Genomic DNA, 22,674 nt, shown 5'->3' with positions numbered 1-22,674 from the left:
TTATTTAATGGGGACTTTCTCCTGTATCTCAGACCTCAACATGAATAAGCTTATTTCCCCCCACCCCCCATGGGGATTAAAACTGACTGAGGGGGAAAAAAATGGGCAGAAAGTTAACGAGTCTTGACAAACAATTCTTCTCCCTGTGATAAATCTGGTGGGTCATGTCCAAGTACAAGGGAACATACCTCCTGCAATAATTTCCTGTGAATTGGACAAGTGCTTGCACTGTATCTGGATCTTCAATGATCATTAACCTGTTGCTTTTATGTGGTGGCTTTCATTTAGACACGATGGAATAAAATTGTGTATCTTTATTCCATGCCACACCACACATGTTATTTAAAGGACAATTGTATGAGTAATGAGAGAACCATGGCTATCCATGGCTTCTTATTATCTCAACTCTTTGATCACCAACTGTCTCAGATAGGCCATGACCTACCAAAATAGACCATTATTTTAGATTCTATTTAGAAATTCTTCTCCATTCTGAAAGTTACAAGAAGGGAGAAGAGAGATGTGCACTCTTAAGGGAGGTGCAGAAATAAAAACCCTCAGGCAGGCTATCTTTGAGAAAAAGAACATACCTGGAAATTAGTGAGGAGAGCAATTCCACTGTCAACAGCTGTCCTCCGAATCACATAATTATCATGGACAAATTTAGTGTTGTTATTGGGGAGGTTAATCACCATGTCAATGCTGCCGTCTCTAATCAACCTGGAGGAATAAACAAAATAACACAAGTTTGCAGGAGACTATGTATATTTTATAATTAGTTTTTAAAAATACTAATGTAAATTACTCTCTTATCTATTCAAGTCCACGCCATACTGAGTTGATTGACACATGCCCTCCTTTATTACTAAGCAGATGTACAAATTACACACATTTGGGGGTTATAAATTTTTGTTGTGTTCTTGAAAGAATTCTGGTGAATGCCTAACTAATCGAATGGAAATATTTGTTTGTCTTTAAAATGCTATCTATCCATAGCAAGAATTGGTAATTTGATAGACAATTATTTATTTTACAGGAGGTGGTTCCTCCAGCACTGAAGGCCATTTGGCCCCCATACTCCCCCCTCAGATCAACTTTACTTCATTGCCTGTTTCCCAGTGCCTTAGCTGATGGCGTGGAAATACAGGTCGCCTGATTTTAAATTAAAACATTTCACATTCTGTTGCTGGGCTACTACACACACTAGGGGACATTTAATCAAAATGTCAAAAGCATGAAGTATTGTTTTACAAAGCCCTAAGGAGGGCATATAGCATCATTAGAAGTCTACTAAAGTCGGAACAATGTGCCCTTCTTTTATTAATTTGACAATAATTTTAGGGTACTTTCTTAACAGCCCAATCAAATAGTATATCACATAGAATTTGGTATGACTTAGCCATTCAGTAGGCTGTAACATCCAGTAGCACCTGAGAATTATCTCACATGTACCCGTGCCACATAGCTCCATAAGTGTTGATGTAATGGTGTTCCTGAAGGCTCACATAGTGTGCTGAATTAAATGTCTTACAAAACCAAGTGATGTAGAGAATCCTAAAGTAGCTACCAGAAAACTATTAGAGCTAATCAACAAATTTGGTAAAGTAGCAGGATTCAAAATTAATGTACAGAAATCTCTTGCATTTCGATGCAATCCCTATCAAACTACCACTGGCATTTTTCACAGAACTAGAACAAAAAAATTCACAATTTGTACAGAAAAACAAAAGACCCCAAATAGCCAAAGCAATCTTGAGAAAGAAACACGGTGCTGGAGGAATCAGGCTCCCTGGCTTCAGACTATACTACAAAGCTACAGTAATCAAGATATGGTACTGGCACAAAAACAGAAATATAGATCAATGGGACAGGATAGAAAGCCCAGAGATAAACCCACACACCTATGGTCAGTGTATCTTTGATAAAGGAGCAAAGAATATACAACGGAGAAAAGACAGCCTCTTCAATAAGTGGTGCTAGGAAAACTGTACAACTACATGTAAAAGAATGAAATTAGAACACTCCCTAACACCATACACAAAAATAAACTCAAAATGGATTAAAGACCTAAATGTAAGGCCAGACACTATAAAACTCTTAGAGGAAAACACAGACAGAACACTCTGTGATATAAATCACAGCAAGATCCTTTTTGACCCACCTCCTAGAAAAATGGAAATAAAAACAAAAATAAACAAATGGGACCTAATGAAACTTAAAAGCTTTTCCTTTGCTGTGCAAAAGCTTTTAAGTTTCATTAGGTCCCATTTGTTTATTTTTGTTTTTATTTCCATTTCTCTAGGAGATGGGTCAAAAAGGATCTTGCTGTGATTTATGTCATAGAGTGTTCTGCCTATGTTTTCCTCTAAGAGTGTGATAGTGTCTGGCCTTACATTTAGGTCTTTAACCCATTTTGAGTTTATTCTTGTGTGTGGGGTTAGGGAGTGTTCTAATTTCCTACTTTTACATGTAGCTGTCCAGTTTTCCCAGAACCACTTATTGAAGAGGCTATCTTTTCTCCACTGTATATCCTTCCCTCCTTTATCAAAGATAAGGTGACCATATGTGTGTGGGTTTATCTCTGGGATTTCTATCCTGTTCCATTGATCTGTATTTCTGTTTTTGTGCCAGTACCATACTGTCTTGATTACTGTAGCCTTGTAGTATAATCTGAAGTCAGGGAGCCTGATTCCTCCAGCTCCATTTTTCGTTCTCAAGACTGCTTTGGCTATTCGGGGTCTTTTGTGTTTCCATACAAATTGTGAAATTTTTTTTCCTAGTTCTGTAAAAAATGCCAGTGGTAGTTTGATAGGGATTGCATTGAATCTGTAGATTGCTTTGGGTAGTAGAGTCATTTTCACAATGTTGATTCTTCCAATCCAAGAACCTGGGACGAAGTGAGAGAGTGGCATGGACTTATATATAGTACCAAATGTAAAATAGATATCTAGTGGGAAGCAGCCATATAGCACAGGGAGTTCAGCTGGGTGCTTTGTGACCACCTAGAGGGGTTGGATATGGAGGCTGTTAGGGAGATGCAAGAGGGAGGAGATATGGGGATATATGTATATGTATAGCTGATTCACTTTGTTATAAAGCAGAAACTAACACACCACTGTAAAGCAATTATACACCAATAAAGATGTTAAAAAAAACCCAAAAAAACCTAATGATGACATAGCCTAAGGCATAATAACCAACCTGATCAAAGAATGGCAAATTAGGTAATACAGTAGATGACATGACCATAGCACTCCCCCTAGTGTCCTGCATGCTGCAAGTCCTCAGTAAATTGACTGATTGATTGATGTACAACCTCAGTGAAATGCAGCTGAGCATTCTTGATATACACAATATAAGTTTGACATAAAATACAGAGTGCTGCATTACATTCTTCACGCCCATGATTCTCATCACTGAGATCTTGGTGTCAGTCAAGGAACGGATACTTACTAGGAGACATTTTGAGAGATGCTACATATCACCATGTACATATATGGAATTATGTGTTTTGTAGTAATAGCAAAGTTCATGAGAAGGAAGCTTTACTATCATTCACAAATTTCATCCTTTTAAATTGGATGACTAAGAAGACTTTTAGAAGACTTGCAATAGGGTAAAGTGATATATTTATATCACACTAGTTCCCAAAGTTAATCCTTCATCTGTTTTGCTATCTCAGAATACTCTGCCCAGTTCTTACTTTCTGATGGAAGAGAGGCTGGGATTCTGTCCTTCTTGAGACGGCCATGCCACTGGGGTGGCAGGGACATTGTTGGCATTGAGCCAGTCTGATGTGGCTTCCGTGGCAAAGAGCTGCATTTAAGATGGAAAAGTCGGTTACTGTATCACAGGGAAAGTTTTCATAGAACAAAGACGCCCACTGGGACACACGTGTCATTGAAAGCATAGAGCAGAAAAAACTGGTGAATATGAGACGCAAAATGATGTCAGAAATAGAGATTTAGACTCAGCATCTAGAGTCATGGGCACTTTAAATATTTTTAAAATATTTGCAGTAAGAAAAAATTTAATAACCTCAATTGTAACTGCTTTTGTAGAGGAGAAAAATAAAGAGTTGATGGCTGAAAATTCATTGTTATTAGGCCAACAAACCCTCATGACCACAGGTCCAATGAGCCTTGGGACTCATTCTGTTTTACAGAAACAGGCTTTGTGTGGAGATATTCATGGCAAAGAATTTTTGCCTGTAACTGTAACACCTGGAAACTATGACTTCATATGGAAACAGGAAAAGGAAAAATGGAAAATATCTGGAAATACATTGAAACTTTATCCCAGTTCTGTGTATGCAAAACTCTCTAAGTTTTTAGCCAGCAAATATTATTGTGTTTGTGGTAACTGTGTTAAAACTTAAAGCTAGTCTTTCTAATTAGTTTATTCCATTGAAGTTTTGAAACTATCAAGTTAGATATCTTTCAAGTGGAGAGGTTATATTTTGCGCTATTTTATTCGCTAATATTCTTCAGTATTCTTTTTTGCAGATAGAATGCTGACAAAAAACAACTTAAAAAAATAATATCACATACCTTGAAGCCTTCATTGTGTAATTGTTCAGCCACACCAAGGAATTGTGGACGGAATGATTGCTGAAATTAAAGGAATTTAACTGAATTCACTTTCCAGATATACATGTTATTCATTTAGTCATGCAGTATGGCATCCTCTCATGTCATAAAAGGCCATGCCATGTGTTGCCAGGTGCTTTATATTCAAAGATGACAAGTTTTATCCTTTTATTCTCCTTTAGTGAGTATAAGCTCTTACTTATTTTCCGATATAGATGAAATTCCATCCACATTGTCTTGCTTTCTACTGTCTTACTTCTTACCCCTCAAATTCCCTCACCCCCTATTTAATCCACTTAGTCTCTGCCTGTAGAATCAAATTCACCCCAGTTCTGGATGAACCCTTTTCCTGGTCAGGGAGAATTTAAAGTCACCTGGATTAGGCACTCAGCACCAAGTCAGCCTTGTTGGATGTTTTGCTGTTCAACCCATTCTAATTGCTGAATTCCGACTTTGGACTGCACTTCAGTAACTAGGCCCTGTCCTAGCAGTTCATGCACCGTTCCCTACAATAAGTCAATCATTTGGAACTCAGTTTGGCAAAGAGTAAAAGAATGGGCTCTGGAGTCACAAAGCTGCATTTCAAATCCTATCTTACTATTAATTTGTATGAAAAGTTAATGTCTTTGTACCTCCATTTCCTCATTTATAAAACAGCAGTAAGGATATTAATGTATCTGCTTCTTGGGGCTCCACAATAAACGGTGTAACCTTGGGCGACTTACTTAACCTCTCTATGATGTACTTTCCTCATCTGTTAAATGGGAATAGTAACTGTTTCTACATCATAGGGCCATGTGGGTCTTCAATGAATAAGTCCTATGTAAGTGTTAGTACAGTAACTTAGCACAATTACTGGCTCGTTAATAGTTCTCATTAAATATTATTATTATTATCATTAAAAATAATTGCTTTTTCAGCCTCCCAGAGACGAGATTCCTGACCCTGCACCCTAGCTCCCAAGCCTGGGTTCCTCTACTGGCTGTCACACTTACAACACAAACAAATTTTCTTCTCACATATATTTTCCTTCCCGACAGGCTTACTTAACATTCAATCTCACTGTTTAAATATTTTCTTAGAGCCCTAGCTGGACTCACCCAGTTTCTGGCCTGCATTCCCTGGACTGTCTATTGCCATGAGGGTTCCTCAGTTCTGAACATACCTCCTTCCTGTGACCAAAAGCCAGTATTTGTAAGACAGTGGTCAGGGTAAAAAAAGCAAAGCTCAGTGGCCTACCCAATGTTCAACTTCTGACTTGACCTCATTAACATGAGTGTCTGAGTAACCTAGCTAAACAGAGTATGCAAAATCATACAAAGTTAAAAACATATCCATTCTGCTTCAAATTAGAAGATTTTGGCTGTTTTCATTTATAAAATGTTTGTAAACAGATGACATAATTTGGTTTAGAAAATATTTTATAATCTATTAGAAACCATATTAGTAATGGTTGAAAAAAATCATGGATATGGTCTTATTTCAGAGTTTCAGAGAAACTAAGAATTGTGATAAAATATATCAAGAGCCTTGCACAATTTTGATAATGTTTAATACACAAAACCTCCTAATATTTACTTGCAGAGGTTTTTTTGAGAAAAGATCTAAATCCTAGGAAAAGACCCCAAGACTATGTTCAAATATAAAATTCTTTCAGGTTCTGGCCCTCTCAATCCCAGAACTGCAGTTTTATGAGAGGAAACTATTGGCAAATAGAAAAGATAAATGCAAATGGTTGAATCTCAGCTAAGGCAGGCTCAGGGATTATTCATGGCAGCCTTCTAGAACACAAATTTTAACCATGCCCAAGATAGTAGCTTTTTATTCCCACTTAGGACCCAACAGGAAGAAATGGGCTTAGATGCAAGAAGCTCAGTGCTAGACATAAAAAAAAAAAAAAAAGTATAAAATCAGAGAGTAAGTCAATGACATCAGGGCAATTTAATGAGCTATGTGGCAGTCTCTTTAAGAATAGGTTAGGCAGAAAATTAGGATAATCATTTATTCAAGTTTGATTCTGCTTGGAAAGCAAGGGACTGACTGAAATGGCATTTTAGGTTTTCTTCATGTTTTAGTTGCTTTGAATATAGCAAATATATGTGAAATATTCTAAATGAACCTCTGAATTTTGTCAAGCCCCCCTAATATGGAGCATCATATAGTGGCCTCCTGCTAAACAAAGAACAGACTTAAGGAAGCACCAAAGTACATTAGGAAGCTCACCATAAAGGTGACCAACAAACACTTATTGACCAATTGATACATTAATCATGTACTGAATGAACTATTCTCAATCTCTAACATTTTCCCCTAGCAAAAAGTCACTGATAATATATGGTCAACATGTGATAAAATAACATTGAACCAGTTTCCTAAAATACTATTTCACAAGTATAGTAGTTCTCAAAATGTGGTCCCTAGGGAATCAGCATCACCTGGGTTTGTTTAAATTATGAAAATTTGGGCCCCACCCCAGATCTATGGAATCAGGAATTCTGGGAGTGGATCCCAGGAATCTGCATTTTAACAAACCCTCCAGGTGATTCTGATGCGCACTTACATTTAGGAATAGGAGGGAAGAGGAGATAGGAGGACCACTCTTCACTCATTTTGTAATTTGAGGTGAAGACACATTAACCTTGGCCAAAGTCACTATGGAAAAGGTTGAAGGAGGAGTACTAGAATGTAATTTTTTTTCTTTGCCATTTTAAAGTAAAATAAGTCAGTAAATCCTCTAAGACCTGCAGACACCAGTCAGAACCTCATTATGGAGCTGTTTCAGTGTTGTTCCCCAGGTGGAAAAGATAAATATCCGACATGACAGTATTGGCAGTTTCCAGTCAGGGAACTACTCTGCCTTCTGGTCTGGGGTGTTGGCTTTCATAGTCACATTACAAACTTCTATCAAACATGTATTGAACATTTGTGACACATAAAATAGGCTCTCTACAAAAAGAAATTACAGCTGTCAGCTTGCACCTGAGTAGCCCCAGATTTAATAGCTGATTGAAAATACCTGGGTAGGAAACCATTTGTTACTAAAGGTGAAAAGTACAAGCTGATCTATTTCCTGGAAAACATTTATAAGGAAGAAAGTCTTTTAAAAATGAGAAACATAAATATTTCCTCTAATTATAATTTTCACATTAATCCAACTTCTGGCTACAGAACCAAAAGCCAAGTTAAGGCTGTGTCATGCCTGTGGACTCCACGGGGATGTCTGGATTGACAATGCTATGGTTGTTCCTAATGATTCTGTATTGAAGATAAAAGGTTATTCATGTCACTCGGAGTTGTCTTTTTCAAATAAAATGCTTGCTTTGTGTTTCTGAGCAATGCTGAAGCGCAGATGTCAGGATGGTGCTCTTCACTACACAAGCATCACTGAATAGCCCAATCAGAGGGGAAAAAACAGTGAGGGCTCTTGATCTACTCTAGAGTAAATCATTTATTGTTAAAGGGTGTTCGAGAAAACTTCAAAACAAGGCAGATTGCCTACTCATAGCAACTAAAAATAAACCCTGATGGAAACATTGCAAGAAAATCAAAGACGATTTTGTTGCCACATAAACCTACATTACGCCTTTCTTAGATTAGGATCTATGCTTATGGAAAGGGTCTTGGTAGAGACACAGTACATATGATAGTTGACAAGGATCCTTTGACAAAATCTAAATCTTGATTTTTTTTTCCCTAAGTCCTAGTCACACAAGACTGATGTTATGAATATTTCAAACTTCCCAAGTAATTTGACCATAGGATTAACTTTAAGAAGGCAGAAACAAGAGGGTCTCTGTGTGTGAAGGAGTAGGGTAGGAAAGAGAAAAGAAAGAAAAATTAGGAACACTGAAATATAACCAATGAGCATATACACATGCACACGCACACACACACACACACACACACACACACAGGATCTATTTACTAAATGTTGAGACGTGGTTGATACTTGCTAGTGATAAATTAAAATTTGAAATATGTGTTAAACTACCAACAATAAGAAAAAGTGTTTCCCGGCTCAGCGTCCCTTTTGCCTTTCCTCCATATTTCTCTTTTCCCCCAATTTTCTCTTGCAACCTGCTGTGAAAAGTTAGAGGTAAGGTTTCTTCCATTAAATCTTTCTACTCATAGCAGGTAGCTGGGTCAGGGTGGGGCAATGATGAGAAAAGAAGACCTTTACTTCAAATAAATGGTATAGATGTTGACCAATCTTCCCATTTATACATGAAGGAATAATAAAGCAAATTAACTGCAACAGTGCTGGCTACCAGGGCTCTTCTGTGATTGAAGTCTACATAACATCATGCTAAATAAATGGTTATCTCAGGAAATCAAAATGCAATGGTGGACTTTCTTTCTTAGTGCTTCATTACATAACTCAACGAAATGCCTTCTCTTGTATTTACTGGCCTTAACCCCGTTTATATATTAGCAGTACTATTTTAGGTCCTTTTCAATTCTGACTTTATGTATTTGGATGAATTTATATGCATTCTTCTGTCCAAGTGGAATCACGTTAAATAAAATGTGTTTTCTTAAGCATAATGTATCCTGAAATATGGAATTATAATTACTTTATCCACAGTTAATATGAAGCTTAGGTAGATTTGGTCCCATTTCTGCCTAAGAAGATGTCCAGTGAGTTTTACCTATTAACTCTAGGGTTAGTATATTCTGTCATATTGTTCAGTTAAATTTATGACTACCCTTTCTAAAGAAATCACTATAAATGAAAATCCTCCATATAATAATGAAGAGATTATATACTGACTGTTGGTGATGGCAGCTTTTCTTTGCCTACCACATAAAGTAGGTTAGAAAATGATTCTTGCGTATCTCTAGAGGCTTAGAGTCTTAATGATCAATTTTACCACAGCTGCAAATATTTTATTAAGTATAATTTTAATTTTAAGTATTTCTTTAAATATACTTTTAAATTCTGTAATTAAAATACATATATATTTAAATTCCTTACATTATGCATGCATGCACAGGGAGAAAGTTCTTTGCAAAAATTCATGTAGCTGCTAGAACATTGATTTCTTTAAAAAAGAATACACCAAAAGGTAAAACTTCAATAGACAAAACCTCATTGCTTTAAGAAAACTTTTTTTTCCCTACAAACCCCCTTTTTTCCCTACAAAGCAAAAATTCTGTTCACTGATGCCAAAATCACACTAGTACTTCATGGGGATCAAATTAATTTTTGCTTTACATTTCCCTGCAGCACTGGAACCAAACAAGGCACAATTTTATACATCACTGCCTTCTTAAAGTGGTATTTTAAAATGTTAGCACTATTATGATTAGTTGTGAGGACGGGGACTAAGGGCATGGTCTCCTCTGAATGCCCCCAGGTCTCACATTAAACTTTAAGCCATAACTAGAAGTTGGAGAAATACTCTTAAACTTGTGACTTAATAATACTTAATACCCATTATAATGTGATGAGTCTCTCATACGGTGTGATGTGTCTCTGAGCTGCCATTAAGCTTCGCAATTGCAATTCATCTTGTTAGCTTCTGTTCTAACTGTTCACCATCGCCCTTCTGGCACCTTTATGAAGCAAAATCCCAATTTAGTCTTTGCAGAAACTTCTCCAAAGCTGCTACCCATCCAGTCTCCAGAGCCTAATTTGCTGATATTAAGGCACTCTAATGTGACAGCATCTATAATCATTACCCACTGATTTGAAAATACCTGGTATTATTCTAATTATATTTTTATTGATTTGTATGTAACCATGCAGGATTTGAACTTATTAAAAGTATGGCAGGGGTGATATATAAAACCATCTATTGTTATTATAGGCTCCAAGAATTACTAACCTCAAATAAAAGTGAATGATCAGTTGGGAAACATCTAGTATTTTTCAGGAAATTTATAAACAAACAGTTTGTACATTCTTGCAGTAATATTCTAAGGAGTAATAAGAGTTTCCTGGCTCCCATTTTGCCCTAAGATTTACATTTGACTTGCAATAATAAACCAATAATGTCCTTCTCACTGTATGAAGATATTCACATATAATTACTTCACCCTGCTTTGACTTAGAAGGTTTACTAAGTAACAATATTTCAAGAACTTCCACAGTACACTGTGGAATGTGCTGACTTTCTTAAGCCCATTAAGTCACTGCCCTTTAAGAACTTTCAATTCATCTTTCAGTGTCAGGTTAAGAAAATTTCTCAAATAATGCCCATGTCTTCTTCAACTTTGAATCTTTGACATTTAGTAGAAATTGAAATGTGAATGAATGAATGTAAGGAAGGAAGGAACAGAGGTCAGGAGGGGATAATACTGTGTGTTGTGTTTGAGACATCCAGATAGAGGTATCCAGCAAATTGTTGGAAACAGGGGATGGCTGAGGACAAAGATTTAAAGTTGATAGTTTTAGATGGAGAGTGGATACCACAGACATGAATGAGCTGGCAAAGGGGAAAGTCAAGAAAAAGAACTAGACATAGACATAGACACAGACTCAGAAAAAGAGTTGAGACCCAACCTTATGGAAAGCCTAGGTTCAGAGGCTAAGGAGGTAGAACTAAGAATAAAAATATAGAAAAGATGTAAACAAAGAGTAGAACAGAATCCTTTTGAAGTTACCCTAAATCCCGTTCAGCATAAATACCCCTTCACTAGAGATTTTTTTCTTTTCTTTCTTTCTTTCTCTTTTTGTTTTTTTTTTTTTTTGGTTGTTTATTCACTTATTTGTGCTGGCTGCTGCAATGAGAAAAGGCAAAAATCAGGGAACAGACAAGTCCATTCTTTCTAGAAGTTGCTGGGGTTTTTTTAGTGGAACTTTAAACAAATCTCCCCTCTTCTATACCACCATTAAGGTCATTTCCCCCACCAACTCCCAGCATGTGCCCACAGGCATGCATACAACCACACACCACTTACCTGAATTCCAATCAGGATGCCTTTCTGGGGTATCTTAAATCCTGTGGAAAGCATTGCCTTTAGGAAAGCGGTATGAATACCTTCACCAAAGCAAGCCACCTGTTTAGAATAAATGAAAAAAATAAAAGAAAGCAAATGATAGTCACCCAACCTTACCAAAAAACAAACACAAATGAAAAGTCAGAGACTCCTATGCTAGATTTTATTGAGTTGCCCAAGGACCATATAATCTGAATCCAGGGATTAAAAGTCTGGCTAGGGCAGATGTATCTTGTGTTTTTAATTAAGTATAATGAATAAATAAGCAATTCTTTCTCTATCCAACAACACTCCATGGAGCAACGTAACTGGATTCTAGTGTGAGATATTTGGATACAAATTACAACTTCTGGCCCATTATATGGTGAGTTACCAAATGTTAATACGACTTAACGTTTAAATAACGATATATGTCATGTACGCTATGCAACAGGGCATGAATTCATGGGTCAGTAGCACAAATGCATAACTGCTGATCAATCAGTTAGGAGTCATTTCATATGTACGAGAAAGCCAGCCTTCAGAGAAATTCAATAAATCTATGAAAATCTCAGAGGAACTTGTTCTTTTATTATTATTATTATTTTCATAAAATGAACCAAAATACCTTGCTACTAGTCCTGAATACTATAGCCTAAAGTAAAAAAAATTCCAAATTAACATATAATGTTGGGATATACAGAGGCTTCCCCTAGGGTAACTGTGCTATAATATAACTACAAGTCAAATGCCCACACTAACTACAGAACAAGTGGTATATCTGAGCATGATAGGAGTAGATTCTGCCATGCACATCATCATTTGGCACGGGTAGAGAACCACCATTAGAGTAAATAACACTGATGGCTAAATTCATTCTTTAAGCAAATGACTACCTTACTGTCAAAGGAAAGTTCTCATGACTATGGTTTTCAGTTGATCACCAGTATATGCTGCTTTTTACTCCACAATGAACATTTTCTTTGGTCAAGAACTGGCTAACCAAATTAGTAATGTCACCCTAAGCTAACAGAACCCAAACCATACTGAAAGAACCTGGGCAATTCCACCGTAAGTGCATATACAACCCACAAGAGGTTTCAGCAGTTTTCTACAAATAACGTAAAAAGTAGTTAAATATGTAAGTAAAGATTAGGACTAACATTCCCACCTCACCACTAGGAAAGCTAAAGGTTTATTTAATCCCACAACAAGCCATTTTAACACTGAAAATGTCTCTGAAGCATAACTGAGATTTCACTAAGCTAGAACTATTAGTATGATTTCAGTTATAAAACAGAACTTGTAATATTATACTTAGTGACACTTGGAAATATGACTCTAATTATGGAAGAAGAATTATCTCTCTATACTTCTGAAACAGATACAAGAAAGGGGGAGCTGAATTTCTAATTCTCTCATATTTTCGTATTTCAACAACTCCAATAACGTATGTCTGGAGGCAGGATGGACTTAGATACGGTAACGAGGATAGATTTGCCACATAGAGAAAACAGCATGAAGGAAAACAGATCTCTCCCTGATCTGAATCCTGGGCTGGCTGAAAACAGCCCTGCTACTGCGTGACCAAGGGATCACGATGAATATCAGAGTAGCTCCTTAAACAGCAGAGAAATGTGATGTAAGTCCCTTGTTTTCAAGTTAGGTTTTCTCATCTATTAACAGAAGCAGCAAAGGAGCTAAGAGAAGGCAATCATCAGTCCAAATAAGAACAAGATAGCCATTTATTCCTCACTGCCTCCCTTCCTGTTTCACTTGGCTTCTCATCACAGATCTTGCTTGCAACCAGGCAACCATATAAAATATCACGTGTATGCTGCATTTAGGTATTTTCCCCTTTCAGGTTTTCCTCAACACCAAGAGGAAACAATGACGCCTCCCAGTCTGATGTTGTCACCCCTGTGTGCACTGATGAGAATCTGAAGGCTGTACCTAGTAAGTCTGTCAAGGGCTAGGTGATTCATAAAATGTCCTGGCACTAACATGTAGGAAACTCTCTGGAATCTGACAGCTTTCTACAAGAAACACATTTCACATTCTTAAAGAAACCTTCAGCTGACAGTCCTTAACACAAGTGAAGAGGGACATCCAGTGGCCAGTCCCACTATAGTTTTTAGATAATCCCCAGGAGGTTAAAGTTGCTTTGAAAGTGGTTCTGGGATTTTGCATATATCTGCAGATCCCCCAATATTTTGGCCCCATTATCTTTCTGCTGCTGTACATTCATTCTACATATTGCTAGTAAAATCTCAATGATCTAATTTCATAGTAGCAAGGAAAGTTAGAGGGAACAAGAGGTGCTGTTACAGAGAGACCTGAGAACCTTAAAATAAAAGTACCTGGAAGATATTTACCTAGACATCTAGAGAAATATTTGAAAGATGTTCTCAATGTGTAATGTGGAAATGAATGACACATGTGGAAATATAAGTGAGAATTTAGACTCTGGGCTACAAAAGTCAAAGATTTTTCCTCAGCTCAAAATGCCTAAGTCCTTTCAGACTTACTCTGATAGCAAAAGAAGTATCCCACTAACTACTTACTAACTTGCTTTACTATATTCAGATCATAAAACCATAGATTTCAAAGTAGATTTAATGTAAGTGTTCATGGATCATTAACTAGTTACCTCTCCAGTAGAAGCCATCTCACAACGCAGAATGGGGTCAGCGTCTCTCAACCGGGGCCAAGAAAACATTGGAGCCTGTCAAAAATAACGGGTAGGAAAAATATGTGAGAGAAGGGTATAAAAGGAATAAACGAGGATAAAAATATTTAGTGAATCATCTCTCATAGGGTTCATTTAGGCTACAGTAGACATGTAAAAAATTTCTTTGGTCCAAGCATCTGACTTGAAAAGTGGCTTTAAACCTCTGTTCCAGGAATTCCTTGAGCTTTGGGCCAAAAATTGGGTTAAATAATCACAAATTATTTCTGTAAATAGGGCCCCAGTGACCAGTCTAGGCCAGTGTTTCTAATCTGGCTTACACATATTCTTACTGGAGTGATTTCAAACGAAGTATATTGGGCATTGGTCTCCCCAAACAAAGAGTTCAAACACTTTTTCCTTGGTAGGCTTCTGAAACATTCCTCTTCTTGTTCTGATTATTTGGACTTGCAACAAGCCACATTGCCAGAAATGTCTGTCTGCAAGCTGACGTCTGAGACATTAAACTGCTGTTGATACCTCTTTAAAAGCTTTGAAAAACATTCTGATTGGGAACACTTTTGCCCAGAACTTTCATATGAACTAGAACATAGATAGCAGTGCTTCCTTTCCATTTATTTTACCAATGCAATTCACTAAGAATCAAATTCTTGTTTCTTGCATATATCCATTTATCTAGCCTAGACTATTCCTCTTTGATTCTGGTACCCCTCTAAGTCATCATGGGAATTCTAGCTTGGGGTCATCTCACTGGGTCATCCTAGTCAAGTTATCATATATTCCTGCCCTCTAGCCTCTCTCTGTCTCATCTGTTGATATCCACCCACCTCACTAGGACTATAGTAAGATTGACTGTGAATAAGTAATTTGACAAAAAAGTCAAGATTCATGCACAAGGATAACTAGGAAAGAAGTTCATTTTGAAAAATTCGTATCTACCCCTCAGTATTGTTATTAGCTGGAAATTGTTTCATACACATATGTGTGTGTATGTGTGTGTCTGTGTATATTCCTGTGGTTAAGAATAAAGAAACAAGAATTTGAAATTCATATATAGAATTTCCAGTGGAAAAATACTTTTCAGGGCCTACTTCTTATTGGTCTCAAACAGTAAAATCCTATGTACATATATTCCCACTGAAAGCTTTAACAATTTATGTTGTGTCACAGCTTCCAGGAATAAAATGTTACCCTCCCCCAACATAAGAAGTGACATTCCATCCCACTGCACTATAAAATCCAAGGCATCCTAAATTATTAACTTAAATAAGATTAATAAATATTTTTTTATTTATAGCTTCAACTTAAAACTTCCACTGTAAAAGTCAGAAGTCAGAGTCTCAGCTGTAACACAATTATGGTTGAGGTCACTAGTACACATAGGAATGGAAATCTGTGAAGGCATCCAAAGTATGTAAATGTCACATAAACATATTATACAATATAAGTTAATTTTTTGTATGATTTATCTAAAAAATTCAAATATATTTACATAATATGTCACTAATCCTCATACTGTCCAGTGAGGTAGTTAAAGGTCATTATTATAAATACTCTGTTCATGGGCATACTGAGGCAGCAAGAGGAACACAATGGATTTATTATTAAGTTCTTATTCAAAATATACATATATACAGGCAGATCTTGTTTTATGATGCTTTGCTTTATTGCACTTCACAGATACTGCAATTTTTACAAATTGAAGGTTTGTACCAACACTACATTGAGCAAGTCTATTGGCACCATTTTTTCCAACAGCATTTACTCACTTCATGTCTCTGTGTCACATTTTGGTAGTTCTCACAGTATATCAATTTTTTTCATTATTATTATATTTGTTATGGTGATCTGCGATCGGTGACCATTGATGTTACTATTGCAAAAAGATTATGACTCACCAAAGGCTCAGATGATGATTAGTATTTTTCAGCAATAAAGTAGTTTTTAATTAAGGTATGTACATTGTTTCTTTAGACATAATGCTATTGCACACTTAACAAACTACAGTACAGTGTGAATATAACTTTTATATGCACAGGGAAGCCAAAAAAATTGTGTGGTGGTCTGGAACCGAACCCACAATATCTCCAAGGCATGCCTGTATTTGAAGTTAGTGAACAAACCTTAAATTTTCCTGGTCATTCTTCATAAAGGTGCCATCAATTTCACTGCCCTCACAGTACCACTGTAAAAAAATTCTGCCACTAAAGAAAATAGGAACTAAGCCAAGGCAGTAAACATTTAACCAACACCACAAGGTAACACTTTTACAAGATTCATGCATTCCTGAAGTCTTGGCACAACTGAAGCCTTATCCCAAGAAGATATGTTCAGAATTTCTGTCTACCAACTAAACTGGCAGCATTATGCATCAGCTTCATAAATGTAGTTTATAAGTCACTCAGCTAGTTGGTTTTGAAGTTATGTAATTCTAAATATTATTTTAAGTTTTGAAACGCACAAGAATACACATAAAGTTGCCTGTATAGCAACTGCATTGCTATACATTGCAAGATGCTATACATGCACTGCAATGCTATACATTGCATTGCAACTGCATTCAAAGCAAACATCATAAACCCCTAGTCTAGCACTTGAGTTACAAGGTTCAGAAAGTATCAAGATTATTTTTGATGAAAAATTATTCCTTTCATTTCTTTGGAACTGAAAAAATGACTAAGAGTTTTGAAAATATTACCTTAATCGCAACATAGTCAGCAGGAATTATGGGATGCTCCAATGTTGGAAGGGGTTTCTCATCAATGTTCTCTCCAATCATCACCTTGGTGGCCACATCAATGAAGTCTACCCCAAGGGTCTTGGAAACAAAGGGGAAGGATCGAGAAGCTCTCAGGTTACACTCAATCACCTGGAGAGATAACAAAATTCAAAAGAAGAGAAAGGATGGTGAGAGACAATGACAATATTAACATGCTCCTGGCTACTTTGGTTCCAGCTGTTACTGGGGCCCAGTCTTGCTTTGCCAGCCTCTTCCTTTTCTCCCCACTGCTTGACTTTTGCTAACTGGTTTCCTTTCAGTCAGTATCCTTGAACTCTGACTTTTTCCCATCCCTGTTCCACAATTCCATCCCCACACACTCTTGACAGATTTGTTTTAATGCAGAGTTCAGATAATGCCACGGCCCTACTAGAAAGCCTTCAGTGGATTTCTACTGGCCATGAGATTAAAGTCTAGCCCTTGAAAGACTTCTATCCTCTTGACTCAGTATACCCCTCTATGTTATCTTGTACCACTTTCCTGGCCCCAGTCTTTCTTTCTAAGTTTACCTTCCATGATGTCCCTGGAAAAAATAATAAACTGAACTAGTCATCATCAGCTGGTCATTGATAAACCGAACTAGTCACTATCTCCTAAAATGCACCAAATTTACCCATAGATATTGTATGTGTACTGTCCTTTCTATCTTCCTTTACTTGTCAAAATTCCAGCTATTCTTTAAGACCCAGCTCAAATTACAAAATCTTCCTTGAAATCTTTTATGATCCACCCCAAATCAGGCATATGACAGTCAAATAGATGCTCATACACATATGTGCAGGCACACAGACATACAGATCCCCCCCCCCACACACACACTAATAGATAGGCTCTCTCTGTTCTTTGCCTCCGATACCACTTTATTTGTACATTCCTTCTAGCAGCTATTATATTCTAACTTATGTTATAGTTGTCTATAAATTCATCTTCTTCCCAGTTCTCACTAAATCGTGGATCTTTGAGAGCAGAGACTGGGCTCTATACGTCTCTGTAGCCACCTTATGACTTTGCATAGTAGGTGAGGAATCAGTATTGGTTACTGATTAGTTACATTAAATAAACTAAATTAACTAAGACTAACCTAGCTGACTTAACATTTTTTATTTTTTTGGTAAATGGTATCCAAAACAGCTTTCTTCTCTGAGAAAGGAGTAAAGTAAACTTCAGTACATGTAATTTATGACTATTCTACAGTAACCTGGACAGATTACTTTATGATAGTTACTGTATCCATCTATAGTGTACTGAAGATGGCAGTCAGTGATCTTCTTTCCAGTGGATCAGAGTGCTTTTCAAAGCTGTGACTGACATATCAGTGCCACTAAGAGCCAGTGCCTTCAAACAAGGCAGGCATTATATGCTGTGCAACTCCCATACTCAGACACAATCAGCTACAGGGGTCTCAGCTGCTCTGTGGCTGTGTTCACAGAGAAGAGTACCAGAGGGACACAAACCAACATGACATAACACAGCGGTGGTGTCCTCTCAAACACCTTGGCACTTCTTACCAAGACCTCATTTCCTTTGACAAGAAACTGGACGTTGAATGGGCCAGAGATGGCAAAAGCCTTTGCTATCTTCCAGGTAGCATCCTTCACCTAGATAAAAAGGACAATGATATAGTGCTAAAGAACATTCCTTAGTTTAAAACAAACCAACAAAAAAAATATAGCACCTTAAATTTAGATTTCTTTCATTTCTCTTTACAAAGAACTACATCTCCACTGATAATAATAATAGTAATAGTAATGTAATCATAGAAGCCATTCTTAGGCTTCTATTAACAAAGTAATATTTGTACCAAATGTACTAAATATTCACAACAGGATAGCAGGGAAAAGAACAAATAATCTTACAGGATTATCTTTCTGCCAAATGCATCTATCTACCTACAATTATATACTCTGGTTTTATTTTGAGGGCTAAATGGAATCCTTTCAGTCTAGTTGCTTCACCACCAAAACTGCAGTCCAAACTCTGTATCAATCTAATGACCTACCTGCTGAGAAGTGCAAGCCCTAAAATTACATGGTACTGAAAAGAGACCAGAGAGATTTCTTTTATGTGCTTTTCTTTTGCCCTAGACTGCAAGGGTAGATATTATGGTCAGAAGGAAACATGTTCCCTTGCAGGGAGGCTCTGCATGTCACATATAGGAATTCCTGTATCCAACCAGAGATAGAAGGTACTCATGCAAAGAGAGAGCACTGACTGCTGGAACCAAGACCTCCTCATTCATTACTCTTACAAGAGTGGCTCAGCTACTTAGTCAGTTATAAAAGGAAGCAGAGTCCATGACACAATGAGCTCTGAGAGATTTGGAAAAATCTGAGTTCTTGAGGTCATTTATCCTGATGTAAAAAACTGAAGCACGTTTGAAATCCCAGGATAGTGTTCCTTTATGTTGCTGCTGTTACAAAGCATCCTGCTACCTTAACATTCTAGAGCAAAGTAAGACCTTCAGAATTCAGTCCAACGTACAACTAGCCAGAGAGGCCTGCCTAGATTCTGATGGCAGGATTATTGGAAAGTGTCACTAAAAAAGCTAAGCCTAACCTCATATACCAGAAGACTAAAGGAACATCCCTAAGTTACTTAAGATGACAGAGAGGGACCTTCAAGATGGTGGAGGAGTAAGACGTGGACATCACCTTCCTCCCCACAAATACATCAGAAATACATCTACATGTGGAACAACTCTTACAGAACACCTACTGAACGCTGGCAGAAGACCTCAGACCTCCCAAAAGGCAAGAAACTCCCCAAGTACCTGGGTAGGGTAAAAGGAAAAAAAAAAACATAGAGACGAAAGAATAGGGAACGGACCTGCATCTCTGGGAGGGAGCTGTGAAGGAGGAAAAGTTTCCACATACTAGGAAGGCCCTTCGCTGGCGGAGACTGTGGGTGGTGGAGGGGGAAGCTTCGGAGCCACAGAGGAGAGCGCAGCCATAGGGGTGCAGAGGGCAAAGCGGAGAGATTCGCACACAGAGGATCGGTGATGACCAGCACTCACCAGCCTGAGATATTGTCTGCTCAAACGCCTGGGCGGGTGGGGCCTGGGAGCTGAGGCTCAGGCTTTGGAGGTCAGATCCCATGGAGAGGACAGGGGTTGGCCGCATGAACACAGCCTGAAGAGGGCTAGTGTGCAACAGCTAACTGGGAGGGAATCTGGGAAAAACTCTGAAACTGCCTAAGAGGCAAGAGACCATTGTTTTGGGGTGTGCGAGGAGAGGATATTCAGAGTACCGCCTAAACAAGCTCTAGAGATGGGCATGAGCCCCGGCTATCAGCGCGGACACCAGAGACGGGCATGAAACGATAAGGCTGCTACTGCAGCCACCAAGAAGGCTGTGTGCAAGCACAGGTTACTATCCACACTTCCCCTCCCGGAAGGCTGTGCAGCCTGTCACTGCAAGGGTCCCGTGATGCAGGGACAACTTCCCTGGGAGAACACACGGCACATCTTAGGCTGTTGCAATGTCATGCCGGCCTCTGCTGTCGCAGGCTCACCCCATACATCTACATGTGGAACAACTCTTACAGAACACCTACTGAACGCTGGCAGAAGACCTCAGACCTCCCAAAAGGCAAGAAACTCCCCAAGTACCTGGGTAGGGTAAAAGGAAAAAAAAAACATAGAGACGAAAGAATAGGGAACGGACCTGCATCTCTGGGAGGGAGCTGTGAAGGAGGAAAAGTTTCCACATACTAGGAAGGCCCTTCGCTGGCGGAGACTGTGGGTGGTGGAGGGGGAAGCTTCGGAGCCACAGAGGAGAGCGCAGCCATAGGGGTGCAGAGGGCAAAGCGGAGAGATTCGCACACAGAGGATCGGTGATGACCAGCACTCACCAGCCTGAGATATTGTCTGCTCAAACGCCTGGGCGGGTGGGGCCTGGGAGCTGAGGCTCAGGCTTTGGAGGTCAGATCCCATGGAGAGGACAGGGGTTGGCCGCATGAACACAGCCTGAAGAGGGCTAGTGTGCAACAGCTAACTGGGAGGGAATCTGGGAAAAACTCTGAAACTGCCTAAGAGGCAAGAGACCATTGTTTTGGGGTGTGCGAGGAGAGGATATTCAGAGTACCGCCTAAACAAGCTCTAGAGATGGGCATGAGCCCCGGCTATCAGCGCGGACACCAGAGACGGGCATGAAACGATAAGGCTGCTACTGCAGCCACCAAGAAGGCTGTGTGCAAGCACAGGTTACTATCCACACTTCCCCTCCCGGAAGGCTGTGCAGCCTGTCACTGCAAGGGTCCCGTGATGCAGGGACAACTTCCCTGGGAGAACACACGGCACATCTTAGGCTGTTGCAATGTCATGCCGGCCTCTGCTGTCGCAGGCTCACCCCTCATTCCGTACCCCTCCCTCCCCCCGGCCTGAGTGAGCCAGAGCCCCCTAATCAGCTGCTATTTTAACCCCATCCTCTCTGAGTGATGAACAGAAGCCCTCAGGCGACCTGCATGCAGAGGCGGGGCCAAATACAAAGCTGAACCCCAGGAGCCATGCGAACAAAGAAGAGAAAGGGAAATCTCTCCCAGCACTCTCAGGAGCAGTGGATTAAATCTCCACAATCAACTTGATGTACCCTGCATCTGTGGAATACCTGAATAGACAACAAATGATCCCAAAATTGAGGTGGTGGACTCTGGGAACAACTGTAGAGTTGAGGTTTACTGTACGTGACTGACTAGTTTTTGATTTATATGGTTATCTTAGCTTAGTTTTTAGTGTATGTTAACACTGGTGGATTTGTTTATTGGTTTGGTTGCTCTCTTTTTTTATTACTTTTTAAAATTTAATAATTTTTTTAAAATTTTATTTTAATAACTTTTTACTTATTTTATTAAAAAAATTTTTTTTTCTTTCTTTCTTTTTCTTCTCCCTTTTCTTCTGAGCCATGTGCCTGACAGGATCGTGGTGCTCTGGCTGGGTGTCAGGCCTGAGCCTCTGAGCTGGGAGAGCCAAGTTCAGGACAAGAGACCACCAGATGCTCCCGGCCCCACGTAATACCAAATGGCAAGAGCTCTCCCACAGATCTCAGTCTCAACACTAAGACCCAGCTCCACTCAACAACCAGCAAGCTCCAGTGCTGAACACCCCAGGCCAAACAACTAACAAGACAGGAACACAACCCCAACCATTAGTAGAGAGGCTGCCTAAAATCATAATAAGGTCACAGACACCACAAAACACACCACCGGAAGCGATCCTGCCCACCAGAAAGACAAGATACAGTCTAATCCACCAGAACACAGGCACCAGTCACCTCCACCAGGAAGCCCACACAACCCACTGACTCAAACTTACCCACTGGGGGTAGACACCAAAAACAACAGGAACTACGAACCTGCAGCCTGTGAAAAGGAGACCCCCAAACACAGTAAATTAAGCAAAATGAGAGGACAAAGAAATACACAGCATATGAAGGAGCAAGGTAAAAACACACCAGACCAAACAAATGAAGAGGAACTGGCAATCTACCTGAAAAAGAATTCAGAATAATGATAGTAAAGATGATCCAAAATCATGGAAAGAGAATGGAGAAAATATAAGAAATGCTTAACAAGGAACTAGAAGAACTAAAGAGCAAACAAACAATGATGAACAACACAATAAATGAAATTAAAAATTCTCTAAAAGGAATCAATAGCAGAATAACTGAGGCAGAAGAATGGATAAGTGACCTGGAAGATAA

At 38.7% G+C, this 22,674-nt stretch overlaps 1 protein-coding gene across 1 annotated transcript in view; it reads right to left on the bottom strand.

Moving 5' to 3' along the window:
• Positions 1 to 22,674, bottom strand: part of CPS1 (carbamoyl-phosphate synthase 1) — a 149,747-nt gene that overhangs the window by 1,227 nt on the left and 125,846 nt on the right. The window contains exons 31-37 of the mRNA XM_024124648.1: positions 18,487 to 18,576; positions 16,898 to 17,068; positions 14,161 to 14,235; positions 11,493 to 11,591; positions 4,551 to 4,610; positions 3,704 to 3,816; positions 591 to 720 (exon numbers count right to left, since the gene is read on the bottom strand). Coding sequence (XP_023980416.1) covers positions 591 to 720; positions 3,704 to 3,816; positions 4,551 to 4,610; positions 11,493 to 11,591; positions 14,161 to 14,235; positions 16,898 to 17,068; positions 18,487 to 18,576 — 738 coding nt within the window. The remainder of the gene's footprint in view (positions 1 to 590; positions 721 to 3,703; positions 3,817 to 4,550; positions 4,611 to 11,492; positions 11,592 to 14,160; positions 14,236 to 16,897; positions 17,069 to 18,486; positions 18,577 to 22,674) is intronic.

Source organism: Physeter macrocephalus, chromosome 2 (assembly GCF_002837175.3).
Source record: "Physeter macrocephalus isolate SW-GA chromosome 2, ASM283717v5, whole genome shotgun sequence".
Lineage (NCBI taxonomy): Eukaryota > Metazoa > Chordata > Mammalia > Artiodactyla > Physeteridae > Physeter > Physeter macrocephalus.
Note: the sequence above shows the minus strand (reverse complement) of the source record. Positions and strands in the feature narration are given on the sequence as shown.